Here is a 16,320-nt window from a genome sequence, read left to right on the forward strand (position 1 = left end):
GCTAATCTCAGGAACTACTGGTCCGATTTGAAAAATTATTTCGGTGTTAGATAGCCCATTTATTGAAGAAGGCTATACAGCTTTATATCATCACGCGAAGACCAACAGAAGCGGAGTCGTACAACAGGTCACCAATCTATTTCATCTTAAACGCAAATTAATGTAGAATGTAGATAATAATGTGTGTGTCAAGATTATGCCTTGGAAATGCTCTTATGATTACTATCAATCTGTATTTCCCATAGTCAATGCTCTGACGGACTTGATGACATAATATGATGACAATACTTCCAAAAATATTTGCATATACTATTTATTTATTTCCAACGTAGCCTTCGCAATACACATTATTCTCTTGATGACATAGCGATAAGTTCGTATCGACATTACATAAAGAATACTTTCTATAATACGAACTAAGATAGCGATAACGTTACTTTGAATATTGAATACTTTGTATGAGAATATCTTATCGTGTTTTATGGTGAGTCAGAAGTCAGTAAGGTATGGTAAGTAAACCCGATGGTTTAGGACTACTGAATATCAGCGATACGATTGTATGATAGTAGCAGTATATACCGATAAGTTTCCACGTCCGTTAGTATTGAAATAAAATGCCCTTTATTTCATTTATTTAATAAAATTAATCTCCTTTTTATACCTATAATATGTTCACAAATATTAACCTAAAATTTATATCCACCTAACATCAAATATGAATAGAAAATAACCATTTCGCATTCACATCTAAAACATTCAACGAATATGGATAGAATGCTTGCATAGGTACACAAACATATAACTATTGATTGAAAAGATATTCAGTATTCTTCCATACAATTTCAGCCACATTCAGACTTCAATCTAATTTCAAGAACCGGAAGTATGGATAGACCCTATTTCCTGGTTTCCCGTACGACTTTTACAAGCAAATCCTATCTAATATCTATCTATCTATTAAAATAACAGCAAAGTTGAAAGTATATGAAACTTTTTTATTGTTCGATAATATTTTTTTTTGGCTCGTTAAGGCAATAAATTTACACATTAATACACATTTCACTAAAAAATAAATGTGTTATTCGAATAAATGAATAGGATTATTCCTTGATTTTCCAAACAAATAAAACATTTTATTTTTTTATTTATTATCGACCTAGGATGTTAAAAAGTCTTCAAGTATGCCGGAACCCGTATGACGATACATGTTGAACACAATCAAACAAACAGTTACATTTCCTCATCGTTCACATAATATCGTCACGACTTTTTGCAAGATATACGATAAAACTTCTAGACAATACAAATCTATATCGGGATTTGAGAACTTAGCGTCGCAATTTAACTTACATTAGCTTTACTCTGGCATAACAAGTTCTGTATTTCAGGCATAACTAGATATTGTAATCAAATGATTTAGTATACGTAATGTGGGCAACTGAGTATCTAATTTTCTTTTTTAACAAAATGGTATTGTACAGAAATATGTTGTGAAATATTTTTATCTATCACTTTTATGATGTTTTTAAAAGATACTTACATTGTTACTGAATGATTCGACGATAAGAAGTATCGTTTCAATTCATGAAACCCTGATACTATGATTAACCTCTTGTCATTATTAAGTAAAAAATAAATTATATAATCTACGGCAATAAAAATAACACGAAGCACGCCATATCCCGCCGCGCGTACGACATAACATCGTCACGACAATATGCAAACCGCATACAACACTTAAAATCGATGCCTCTCGATTCTTCTCATTCGTTATCAATAAAAAATCATCGATATTCTCATGATGCACGTCAGTTGGCGCGCGGAAGGAATGACAATAAATGACGTGCAGTTGCGTCGCCTTGACGAATCAATTTGATGAATAGTTATATGAATTTCAATATGAAATTAAAGGTCGTGTCGATCAGAGGACGATGTTGTGAACGGTCTGTTTGTTTTTAGAGAAATGTACAGTCAGCAAAACATAAATTGTTAAAATTTTTAACCGACTTCAAAAAAAATAAAGGTTTTCTATTCGACCGGTTTTTTTCTAAATGTTATTCATATATTGAAAAAGTGGAAACTCATGAACTATTAAATATAATTACTTAAGTTTTGTTTCATTCTAAATTACCAGTTCATTTAGAACCGACAAGATATTATTGAGTTCAATCCCGAGTTTGCCAAGAAACTAGTAAATGTATGAACATCTATCTCACCTATAACATTTAAATCGCAAAAAATAAAAAATGAAACCATAAAAAAAGTAAATAAAAGTAATAACATTATCCAAAAACACGATAAAAACACATCCACCAATCACCACACCCCATTACGTCGCTCAACCAGTGACAAACGACATTTGACAGCGCTCACGACCATTCGCTAGATCATAACAACTTACTAGATGTCGAAACAATAAAACGTTACAGTCCAACTTGTCATATCAGTTCCGGGATTCAAAGGGGAGGGGGGAACAAGAGAGGGGAGGGTAAGGAGGGGGGGTCATCTGTTTCACCCCGGACTTGGCGGCGCCGCTGCTAATGCCTCGTGGCGTTTGTCCAGCGCCAACGACGACGGGATGAAATTTATAGGACAATAGTTTTAAAGCTGCTAAGCTTTGAGAATAGTGTGCAAAATTGATATTTATATGTTTAGGTCATCTGCACATCACCACTGCACATTAACACTGCTGCAATCTGTGATGAAAAACATCAACATTATGACGACATGGTTGATGCTATATCTAACCTTTCAAAGACGGTCAGGATGGTGCATGCGAATAAATGTTGTCCTTAAAATATAGAACAAAATAAAATACTGACAGGCAAACAAAGAAACTTCTATGGAGAATGTAATTCGGAAAATGGGAAGTAATACCCATACTAGCGTACACTAACAACTATAATATGTTCGGCCATGTATTTTTTTGTTTCAACAGAAGATTAGGAAATTAAAAAGCAAGAAGCAGTTCACTATTAACCGGATAAGCTACTATTATGTGTTGTGGAATAAGATCACGCATCTTACATTTCCCTTAAATATATAGGGATTGGCCAATTCGGCCACTCAGTCCTGCCACACATATCAAATTTCTTTTGTCCCTTAACGGCTTTGGCTTCGTCCCTTATGTACTATTTGATTAAGGAAATATTCAGTGTGTTTTTATATGACATAGTTTTGTAAGGCCGGAAATGTTTCGCGCATTCTAATAAATGGATCCTTGATCATGATAAATAGCGATTTCGAATGTTGTGCTTTCTGTCTTTTATTCTTATTTCCCACGTTGCTAAAGCTTTTGTATATGAAGATGAAACATAATATTTTCATACAATATAGGCCAATCTAGGAATATCACACATAACAATAGATGTCAATGTCTCAAGTCGCGATTGAACAATTTCATACAGTTCCGATCAGCTGTTTTTGTATGAAAGAGTAACCGGATCCATCCATATTCCATGCATACAAACTTTCACGTTTAATATTAGTATAGATAGTAGGATAGGATGTTAAGCAGTATTTGATAATTTCATGTTGAGTATCCCTAAATAATCACTTAAACCACGATGATGTAAGCATTACGAAAGCTTACAAGTGGCATACAAATGATTATTGAATTGACAAATGTTAAATATCAAAGCTTAAGGAAAGCTAAGGTTAGTTGCGTGACTGGTCCTATTAAACATGAGCATTGCATTAAAGATGTACACAATATACAGGACTTGTAAATGTTTAATTTTAATAATGAAGAATAAGATAATATTGGTCATTTCAAGTCCTAAAGACAAGAAACGTGACAAACATACTCATAATTTTATTTCTGTAAATACATACTTATCATTCAGACGTACATATGTATTCGCAAAAAATGCGAACAAGGACATGAACACTCAGGCAGTAGAAAAACTCAATGCTCAGCGTACAATATTTTTCAGCGAGACACTTATGAAAATATGCGCAATAAAGTCTACTGGAAAAACCGCTTATTGTGTTCTCATTTCTCGATGAAAACAGTGAAATTATGGAAACATTGTAAATTGCACTAAGCCTTTCATTATTATATAAGTTTATTGAATTTCAAGATATACGCTATAGCGTACCTTGCTGGTTTTTCTTCGAATCGACTAACCAAGCTCTTTCCAAGAGATCCTCTAAAATTCCTCGTTGAATAATAGTATTACATTTTTGCATTTGGTATTTGAACAGGAACTATAAAAGTCCTTTTCTTTCTGTTCTCACATTACATTATTCCCTGAGGGTATTATGCGAATACATATAAACATCAAGGGACAGTGAACCATTTCCCGACGCATCTATTTATAGTCCCCCCATTAAGTAATAACTGTGTCTAGTTATTAACTCTGGGACAGTGTTTTCCTGTTTTGTACTGAGTTTGGATGTTTATATGTATAACAAAAGCGAATATTTAAAAGAAAACAATAACATATTCCTAAAAAGTAGGACCAGTCGCTGATGGCCATATCTCCAATGACGAATTTAAAACAGCTTGTGTGACGTTCTTACATTTTCCCCAAAAATTTTATCCTTAGGGAAAACACGCAAATAATTTGGAAAATCCAAAAGTGCACGCCTCATAATTTATTTTAATAAATATTTATTAATTATTATTTTTGTTTATTTAATAACAATTAAACCACATCGAATCAGACCCTGAAAAATGAAAGGGTTCTATTCCTGAGCATACTCAAGCGTAAGAGAAAAAAAAAGACTCGATTAGTAAAGTATTTCGGTCGCTATCGTGTTAACAAGAAAAAGGATCCGCACATACAGACACACGGACGTCCAAGACAGAACTTTTTTAAACTGTTTTTTAACTAGTTTAAATAACAAAAATGACATCAAAAATATCATGAACGTTAAAAATAGTGTTTTTTCTTAATATGTGTGTGTATGTATTATCTTACAAGTGCAATGACAAATACATAAAGACATTTTAAGTTTGAAAAATCAGACGTTTTGCGCGAAGTGACAGTAGTAGACCGGGAGATACTGACACAAAATTTCGAGTCATTTGTAACAAGGATGGCGGTTCTACAGGGGTCTTAGTACGCAATGACAAAAAGAAAAATGATGGTGTGAACGCTGGTACCGGTGTCTTAGTCGCGTGGGCGTTTGTCGAACTCGTCGGAAAAATAGCGAAAGTCAAACGATTTGTAACACAAAAATTTTAGAATTTACCGATAGCCCATAAAAAAGTAGTAGGCGGTAGTGTCATGCCATACTTTTCCGGTGTGACTTACAGCCCGCCATACCGACGCGAATGTGTTGATTTAAATAAAACAATCATTCAACCATTTGTACCAGGCTAACTTTAGCACAGGTAACTATCGTCGTGCAGCCATTTGCGAAAATCGCCATACCATACTTTTCGGACGATTCCAAATGGTCGCCATACCGCCGAAAATCTGCAAAAAATTTTTATTTCGCCAAACTTTTTGTACCAGTATTGCATTTGGATTTTTGGAGAGTATTTGATAAAATGTGACCATTATTATATTTGCCATACTTCTAGTAGGAGGAAAAAGTGCTGTTACACTTGAAAACTTAATTTATTATTAATTTATATAAGTGAGGATTTCCAACACTTAGATCTTTGTAATTTTGTATTTATATTTGTTGATCCTCAAACTTACAGGAAAAATAAGTGCCATACTGTTACAAATCGTTTGACTTTCGCTATTTTCCGACGAGTTCGACTAACGCCCACGCGACTAAGCCGCCGGTACCAGCGTTCACGTCATCGTTTTTCTTTTTGTCATTGCGTACTAAGACCCCTGTAGAACCGCCATCCTGTTACAAATGACTCGAAATTTTGTGTCAGTATCTCCCGGTCTATAGTACCCACCTCAACGCTTCGCTTATGAGGCGTGCAATAAACTAATTGAAATACCGAAAATTTTAATCCTCCAATTTTGCACGCCTCATAAGCGAAGCGTTGAGGTGGGTACTACTGTCACTTCGCGCAAAACATCTGATTTTTCAAACTTAAAATGTCTTTATGTATCATACATTGCACTTGTAAGATAATACATACACACACATATTAAGAAAAAACACTATTTTTAACGTTCATGATATTTTTAATGTCATTTTTGTTATTTAAACTAGTTAAAAAACAGTTTAAAAAAGTTCTGTCTTGGACGTCCGTGTGTCTGTATGTGCGGATCCTTTTTCTTGTTAACACGATAGCGACCGAAATACTTTACTAATCGAGTCTTTTTTTTTCTCTTACGCTTGAGTATGCTCAGGAATAGAACCCTTTCATTTTTCAGGGTCTGATTCGATGTGGTTTAATTGTTATTAAATAAACAAAAATAATAATTAATAAATAATTATTAAAAAAAAATTATGAGGCGTGCACTTTTGGATTTTCCAAACTATTTTTTTCTGTTTTCGATATTTCTTTAATTACTTAATAGAACCTCGTGCAACCAACACGCCCGCGAACAACACTAAGGTTTTTATCAGTCGCTCACAGACGTGACAGCATCCAAGAAAAACCACCAGCTCATACATAGCATTAAGCAGTCAACGTTAAAATAATGCGACAATTCATCATGCGGACGGGTTTCCACATTTGGCGCCCGGCAGGCTAATGTATACGCATTGAATTTTTTTAGTCGCCGCCAAAAGAGGCTGGCGAAAAGTTGCCCTGTCAAACTGTCAAGAAATTGAACACTCAACTGCTGTCTATGACGATGCTGTCCCGAAATATGGACTTCTGTACCTAGACGTAGTAAAATTTTATCATATTTCAATTCGAAATTAAGGCTATATTTTGTATACGGAAAGAGGAGCATGTGTTAAAGGCCTTAAAGCAAAACCAAGCCAGGCCATTACAAGATAAATAAGTCATAAATTACACCTACTAATGTATTGATTAATGAAAATTTAAACGGCTGCCCGATTAATGTAACTCCGTGCGACATACGTTATATCGTGTATTGAATGTTTAAACATATTTTTCACACTAGCCGCCTTTATTAGTAGGTTATTACGAAATATGGTGCTTGCGACACCGCCGTATGCACCTTGGACGATTTAGTATTAAACTGGCTTTATCGTTTATCGTTACTTTTAATATGAATTGTATCCGGAATAATGGACACGAGGCAATCCAGGACCAGATGTATAGACGTGTTAAAGAATTTAAAGTTTAAAATAACAAACCTTTAAAATCAATCTCCTAAAACATTTTCTACTAATGGCTTACAATATTATAATAACCTTGTTTTAAATAGCTAATAAAAACAATTTACAACACAAACACCCATTTATTGCTCTTAGCCATTTTAATTCAAACAAACAACTACCCTCCCTTAATACAAAATAAAACACATTTTACCTCGAATATCGTTCTCATAAACAAAGTAATTTATTAAGTCCCATTTCGTCCCGTTAAATCTCGACCCATTGAGAGAAGAGCTTTCAAAACAAAATCAATATTGGGTAATTCAATTGTTACGAAGTTGTTTTAAAAGTTTACGCAACAAGTAATGTATAAAACTTGTAAAGTGTGAAAGAAACAACATCACTCCTACTAACCTAACTTCAGTTTTTCTGAATGAAGTAGTGGCTGCAGGAATCATTTATTTGTTTAAAAAATTGCATAGTGCATACCTATATAATGAGCATTTAATGCAATTTTCTGCCCGATAACTTTTGCAGTTGAAGAGTAATATAGAAAAGAAGAAGGATTACAGTTATGCATTAAATGAATTTGAATTTGAAAATCCCCTGATACTGTCTATGTGGTACTTATCTATTTTTGCTTATCATTATTTTTTCAATGTACTGAAATGCTTTGCTAAGCTGCAACTCCGTCCTCCGTCCTATGACTACACGATTTCTCCTCTAAAAGTCTATGAATTATGATAGAAACAGTTCAAGTGAAAGAACAAGAATCAACAAACATTCAGCATTCACCAGTGAATCCGCTACGTAATCTAAATGTCAAACAGTACGCCGCAGCCATCAACACAACTTACAAACGCTTTTCCTACCGCTAATGTAAACGGGAAAGTTTGCGCGGATAGACGTATGTTTGTTTGTGTTACACGCAAAAGGGGCTTATCGGATTTAGATGCAAAGGGAAAGTTTGCGCGGATGTGGACGCACAAAATAAACGGCTAATTGGATCTGGATGTAAATTGGAATAGAGATAGATTTAAGCCTAGAAAAGCAAAGGCTGTGTGTGTGTGGCTTTAACAGGGTACCCGAATTAAGTCGCATGGTGAAGATAATTAAATATACACTGGTCATCAAAAAAATCGACCCACCTGCATTTTTACGGAAAATTGCGGTTTTCTCACAAACTAAAGAAAAAAATTGTTTGGAAACTGAACCGATTAATTAAACATGCATATTTACACGAATATAAACACATAAAATCATTAACATAATAAAAAAAATGTCAATTTCGAATAAAGTTCAAAATCCTCAATTTTCAGCTTTTTTTTTATTTAATTTCAAATGCAGTTTATTTTGTAATCATGAAACTTATGATCACGTTTCCTTCGAATTTATACTCAGTACTTTCTGTTCTTTCTGGAATGATAGCCTGCGTTCACCATTTTAAAGAAATAATCAAGATTTTGATGGTCTCTTGAGGAATTCGTTATCATTCTTCCCTCATGGCGGTTTTCAGGTCTCCTATTGTTGTAGGGGCTGAATAACGAGCTCTAAGCTTTATTTTTTAATTGTCCCACATGTGCTCTGTAGGTTTCAAATCGAGACTTTTTGCTAACCAGAGTGTAACTCTAATGCGGACCTCTTCTAAATACTGGATCACGATTCGCTCTACGTGCTTCCGAGCATTATCATGCATAGACTCAAAGTTTTTGCAGATACAGCCGGCATATTACACCATATGATAGTCCAAAACCTCGGTAATGTATTGAACAGCATTTAATGAGCATCTTTTTATCGTCAAGCTCCGTGCGTCTTGACAAAGAAATGCCACTCTAGAACTTTACAGAGCTTCCATCATAATCGACCGTTTCTCCTACCTAGCACTGAACAAATCGTTCATCTGGTCATCGCATGACATAAAGACGTCTATCAGCACCATATAAAGTCATTTGCATCTTGTCACTCAAAAGTACTGACTCCCATTGGCCTATAGTCCAGTTTACGTGATTTCGAGTCTATTGAAGTCTGGTTTGTCGATGAGCTGTGGCTGATTGTGGCCATGTTTCTGGCTTGTGTGGTCTTAGGTTCTACTCCTTAAGTCTTCTTCTAACAGTTCTGTCATTTATACCCACCTCCTTATCTTCACGCAGGCGTCACTAGAGATCTACACCAGACAGATGTCGATTTTGTAGACTTGATTTCATTATCTAGGGGTCGTCCCTTTGAGGTGCCGCCCTATTTCTTGCAGATCAATATTTTCATCGATACTGCCCAGTCTCTAGAAACCTTTGGTAAACTCATCGAACTGCAAAACAGCTCAGATTTTAGTTTTTAGCCACAGCAAGTTGACATAACCCCTGTTTTAGTAGAGCCACAGTTTGGGCCCCCTCAGCTACAGTAGTATCCATTATTTTGAGACAAAATTTATCAAAACTACAGCATCAATTATTAAACTTAACGTTATGAATAAGAGATCCCGAAAAAAGTCATTTTTGAACTGGGAACACGGGCATAATTTGTCCCGCCGTAAACCGTCAAATCAACACTGTACAGTATTTCTGTATAAAAATTTGTTAAGAATCATTAAGTGCAGTAAAATTTACGACAAACATAATGATTAGCATGTTATCAGACCCTTACAACAAAATACAACAATATAAGACGACTTATTTGTGAAATAATCGATAAATAGCAAACATAGTGTAGGTGGGTCGATTTTTTTGATGACCAGTGTAGATAATAGAAGTCATACCTTTCAATGCTCTTTTTACCAACATTTTAAAGCACATTTTATAACAACACAAAATTATTTTCATTTGGGTACTTTTCCGCTTTGCAAATGAACTGATTGAGTTTTGGACTCATAAATAAAACTGTTTGAAATATTTCACGACAACTGTTGATTACTGTCACAACTCTTAATGCAATCCATTTATTAACGGGGCCGAGTAAAACTCGTAACTAACAAGTTTAAATAGTTTAATTAAACACCTTTTCCACAGGGCTGAGGACATTACCATACAGCCAGATTCTATGTAGCCTGTACAAGCCTTCCTTCACCATTTAGAAGAAATTCTTCAGTGATACATATTTAACCAATTTACTATTGAAAGGTCGCTCGTCCCCGTATAGTTAAACTGAATTTTTTTGCCAATATTACAAGTTAAGAATGTATATATTTAATTAGGTATTTAACACATTTCTAATGTTAGCCGAGCAATTTTTGAGTCAAAGCGTAAAAAAATTATATTTAACAGCTACTTAAAAGAAATTTCTCAGCTTGTTGAACTGCACATATGTACTGCATCCAACATCTGCGACGGCACGAATAAATATTATTCCACGCTCGTAAACAAACGTCGCTTGTATCAATACAAACATGAAAATTTAAGCTTCATCATTTCGTTGATCATTTTTAAGCATTTTATATAATTTTTTAGATTATTATTCGATACTTTCACCAGGATTATTTTCTATTTTAGGTTAAGGATATTAAAATTTGTAAGCCGCTACACGCCAACGCAAAATATAACCCTCGACTTCAAAATTCTTAATCCCATAAATAAAATTATAATTCCCATTTAAAACTCGACAAATGTTCAAGTTAAAACCACGAGAACTTTCTCGAACTTGAGCTGCCCCTTTAACTAAACCAAGACTGCATAATCCAAACGTTTCGCAAATCCCGCTTCCAATTCAAAGGGCCCATACATCATCCAATTTGTACGGAATAAAAATAGCAATCTAATAAAAAGTGATAAATTAAAACTCGGTGGAGACAGCCCTAATCCGCCCTACGGCGGTTACGTTTAATAAGGGCCTTCCGTCGCCCACGGTTAGGGAGTCATCTTTTTTAATTAACATAAACGATTTGCGGTTCGCGCTCTGTGCTTTTAATATTGGGTAATGACATGGTTTTTGGCCGTCAAATATGTTGCGGTTCAAATTTGTATAAGTGCGAATTTTATCCGTGTGAGTATGAGTATACCCACATAAAAAAATCGCAGGAAGAAATATAGTTAAAAAAATAAAACACGCTTTTAAAATTGCACTCATGAAATTATTGTATCCTTGATAAGTGTACAAAGTTTGAATAAAATCCGTCTGTTTAAAGGTATCGTTAAATACAAACCTATAGATTAAGCAAAAAAAGCGTGTTAAAAAGAGAGGTTTTTCTTCTTTCAGATATATTCTATTAGAAATGCCACACGCTTGAGGAATTCAATAGAAAAAAGGTTACAGGTCATAAGTAAGGTTCACGATGTAGCTTCGTCGTCTTCATACTTTTTTTTCAGCCGAGTTCATTCACATTTACCAATGCTACGTGCTTTCATTTCGAATGGAAAAATAGACGTTCATATTCCGCCACTACCAATAAAGGTCCTTCGAAACGACCATTGTATATCGACTAAATGTTTCATACTCTGATTATAATACGCTTACTTTCAATATACAATCATTATCAATATTTATTATTTTATTGTAATTTGTAACATCTTAAAATAATTTTCGCGTAGGACATCGAATTTATGTTCGTTGCCATAAACGTAAGCATACTTTATAATGTGTGTGAAGTGTGAACATACCTTGCATATTTCGTAAAATATGTATTCTCTTACAAAATTAGTTCGATAACCGAATATTTTAAACAAAATTTTTATCAAATTCCTTAGTATAAATAATAGATTTGATATTGAAAGCTTATCAAATCCAACCCCAAGCATGACTCAAGCCCACGGCTCAAACCGCTTGCCTGTCTCACGCAGGCTTTACTCAATACAAATGCGCGGGAAAATAGAGCGAGCCATTGTCGACAGCTCTTTTGTTCTACCCTGCTTTTCCTTCAATGTTACCATATTCATGTATAGATACCTTCACTTGTATAAACGCATGAATTGACTATTGGGATTGATGGTGTTATTTTTAGCTGGTAATATTAAATCTATAATTGGCATAGATACAATGTAATAATGAAAGAACAGTATTGTTTTGATAATTTATTATCATGCATAAAATACTTTATCGCTTTCATGGCGACTTGACCATAATAAGTGTTTTTGTATGCATTTCCTACTAAAACGTTTTGTATGTAAAAATTAAATGAACGAGTCTTTATTTTGTCTTAATAAAATATTAATTTGTAGGATATGTAAAAAATGGAAACTTCCGTAAGTATATAGGGTCCGAATACTAAAAATATATTTTTGAAAAAATAAAAACAACATTAATTGATATCGAGTAAATATAGTCGGTACCCATTAAAATTTTAATAAGCCTGAAACGAGACATGTGCTTTAACATTTACAATTTTTTCTCTGATTAATCGCTACCTTAATATAATCGCTACAGAGACGTTATGGTCTCGAATGTTATATGTATTTACTTTTATAGCATACGAATGCTTTAAAAATGATACATTTGTAAAGAATAGAAAAAATTTGAACCCGCGTCTTTCGCCTTACCGGAGCGGTTTCGAATCCCGCCTCGCGATTTATTATTTTATATGCTTTAAAAATGTATCATCTCGAATATTTTTGTCTACTCAATGATAATGATAGAATGAATTAATAAAAACTCACCTATTCTTGTCTTTATATCTAAGCATTGCGATATGTGTGGAAACTGGAGGATCTTCCGCCACTTCTTACTCTTGCCCTTGTTGCTATCGGAACCACCTGTTAACAACGAACAATTAAAAATTATTAATATTGTTAAGAAAACGCATGAAATTACAGAGCAGTGGTGAAGAGCAGTGGTGGCTCAGTGGTGAGACTTCGGACTTCGAATCCATAAGTCCGGGGTTCGAGACCGGGCGAGCGCGCAGGAAATAAATTGATTTTTCAATTTATCTGCGCATGTTGTAACATCACCACTGCTCGAACGGTGAAGGAAAACATCGTGAGGAAACCGACATGTCGAAGAATCAAAAAGTTCGACGACATGTGTCATCCGCCAACCCGCACTTGGCCAGCGTGGTGGATTATGGCCTGTACCCTCATAGGAGGCCCGTGTCCCAGCAGTGGGAACGTATATGGGCTGATGATGATGATGATGATGATGATGATGATGATGAAATTATTGTATTGTCACCGATCCTTGATAAGTGCTTCTATGAATATGATATTTTTGGTTTTACGGCATTCAAATGCAAATTTCTATTCTTTATAAATTTATATAAGTGCTTCTATACTTAATATTATAAAGCTGAAGAGTTTGTTTGTTTGAACGCGCTTATCTCGGGAACTACTGGTCCGATTTGAAAAATTATTTCTGTGTTAGATAGCCCATTTATCGAGGAAGGCTATAGGCTATAGATTATCTCGCTTAGACCAACAGGAGTGGAGCACTGCGGGTACTACCGCGGAGCACAACTAGTATGTTCATATAATAATAATTTTAATTGGCAATGTCCGTTGGGGGAGGTCAAAATCAAGTCTAAAGGATTTGGTTACATATAAACATACACTTAAATCTAATAAAAGCGTGCTAATTAATCTCTCTTCTTATAAAATATGTTAAGAAAAAACCTTTTATACAGTGCCTTGGGATGATATCATTAACATAAAGTGGAATATTTTATGCCTAAGACTTCGGGCTAAAATGTAATTTAGAAAATGTCCGACCTTTGAGGGTATTTACATAGAAAAGCCTGAAGACCCAGACTACTTAAGTTCTGAAGGTACAAAATTATCGTTTGAGACATTTTATAAGAAACACTATAAATACAAAGAGGATCGATAGTCTTTATAAAATATTTTCATAAAGTAAATATTTGCGGTGCCCTGATCTATTCATATTTTCTAGGGATACACTTTCACAAGCCTTAATTGAGCTTACTGTGGGACTAGGTCGATTTGTGTAATAATGTCCTATAATATTTTAAATTTATTTACTTAATAATATATTTTTAATCAAAATCAAACATTTATTTATTCAACTAGACTTCGTTTCAAAGCGCTTTTGAATCGTCAAAATACAGAAAAATCCTAATCTTAATCTTATCTTAATACTATTATAAAGGCGAAAGTTTGTAAGTATGGACTATGGATGTATGGATGGATGTATGGATGTATGGATGTATGGATGTATGGATGTATGGATGTTTGTTACTCTTTCACGTAAAAACTACTGAACCGATTACAATGAAATTTAGCACACATATAGAGGGTAACTTGGATTAACACATAGGATAGGTTTTATCCCGGAAATCCCACGGGAACGGGAACTATGCGGGTTTTCCTTTAAAAACGCGGGCGAAGCCGCGGGCGGAAATCTAGTCTACCATAAACACCACTATACTATCTATTCTATGACTCTCACTTATTATTTGGGTATTTGATCATCCACACATAAATAAAGATTGAACGCGGCTTTAGAGTAGACGTCCTTTGGCGTGTTTGCTTTCACAGCGGCCTATTTCGAGATATGTAAAAGAACAATAGACATAACCTTATCGACCCGACCTAAGGGCCTTTTCGAAAACGATTATCTAAGTAATTGATACCGCGACTACATATCCACGTTACATAAGGCTATTGTCAAACTATGGCATCATCTAAGTTACTTCAACAACATCATTTATCTAAACAAAGATAATTTCCTTTTTCTCATAGGATAAAGCTCTTTTGACTTCAATTTTTATAAATTCCATCAAATCCATGTTTACTTGCAACAAACGTTGTAAACACGTTTGTAAGCACAAGACGACAATCAGTTATTACCCCCTACTACGACACAGAAACTCGAATCTCACCGTCACATCTCGACTCATTAGCGAAACGAGTTGTCTCTAAAGCTAAACAAAGGCACAAGTTGCGCAACACACTGACGCAACGGCATTACGTAAAGACGCTCGTTTATAATTGTAATACATTTTAATAACTGCTCTTTAGATGCTTATTGCCTTTCAATTAATGTTGGCGAATTGCTAAACTCGCGATTATAGGAGCAATTGCGCAGACTAGTGAGATGTAATATCTCCTGCGCATTGACACGATAGTCGTTAGTGTTTAATTGGAATAACAGTCTCTATAGAGTAACAGCCCCCCTAGACAAGTGGCTTTCTATTAGCGTAAAGTTCAATAGAATAGATTATGAATGTATGATATTGACGTAATCAATCGTCGTCGTCGTCGTAATCAAACGTCAATCTCATACATTCATAATCTATTCTATTGAACTTTACGCTAATAGAAAGCCACTTGTCTAGGGGGGCTGTTCTAGTACAGTCTTCTCTATTGAAACTGCTTTTGGAACCGATGGTACCTATATGTCTATGTATTAAGATGATTAATTATAAGCCCTCATAAAGAAGTCTCTTTGAAAAATTATTGTTTATGACTTAGCGTTCGTGTTTACCATGTTTATATTTTAAAAGTAAAAACTGGTATTTGTTCTTTCCTAGAAAATTGGACACACTTGAACACAAAAACATGCAGAAATACTTCGCCAGGTTTTCCTTAACATTCTCTTTATATATCAATTTAATGGGTACATTAGACTGGTTTTATTTCCGTTTATTATTTTTACTAGATAGCGACTCTGTCCGCATTGCATTTCATTTGGCCAAATAAAAGTAGTTACCTATTTTAAATTATTCCTCATATCAGTTGAACAAATATTTGGCAAAAAAGCATAAATTTTCATAATTCTCATTTTAACCCAACATATGCCAAAAACTTTCAATTATTGTTCCATCATCATTTTTTATTTATTTTATCTCTACGGATATATATCAATAATTTTACGGACTTATCAATCTAGAGATAAAAACCACCGCCCACTGAACAATCGACCAAAGACTACCAATTTAGCCTATTTTCCATCAAAACAAAACAAATACACCAATTAATATGTATATTGTAACAGTGCGGCGGAAGAACCATTCTCCCTTATAATTAAAACGATGTTTCGGGTAATTACGCCCTAGGAGCTTTGGCAAATTTTGATACATTCGCGGATACGAAACCAATGTTATCCGGTCTAACAAATTCGAATTATATTGATTAGCATTACAATGTACAAATACTCTGAAAGACATCTAGATAACATTGTGTTTTGGTATCATCATAAATTATTGCAAATACAAAACCTTCAAATTACAAGATTTATGTTAAATTTTATGCACTTAAGATAATGCTTTATTTATAAACTAGCTTACCGCCCGCG

The 16,320-nt window shown here is 34.4% G+C and overlaps 1 protein-coding gene across 2 annotated transcripts in view; it reads right to left on the reverse strand.

The window, feature by feature from the left end:
- Positions 1-16,320, reverse strand: part of Gprk2 (G protein-coupled receptor kinase 2) — a 60,288-nt gene that overhangs the window by 31,150 nt on the left and 12,818 nt on the right. For both annotated transcript variants that reach the window (XM_089709877.1, XM_089709876.1), the window contains exon 2: positions 12,732-12,827. In XM_089709877.1, the coding sequence (XP_089566003.1) occupies positions 12,732-12,827 (96 nt within the window). The remainder of the gene's footprint in view (positions 1-12,731; positions 12,828-16,320) is intronic.

The sequence above is a fragment of the Colias philodice genome, chromosome 23, assembly GCF_061535455.1.
Source record: "Colias philodice isolate Cphi_HAF_F1 chromosome 23, ilColPhil1 Martin Lab GWU primary, whole genome shotgun sequence".
Lineage (NCBI taxonomy): Eukaryota > Metazoa > Arthropoda > Insecta > Lepidoptera > Pieridae > Colias > Colias philodice.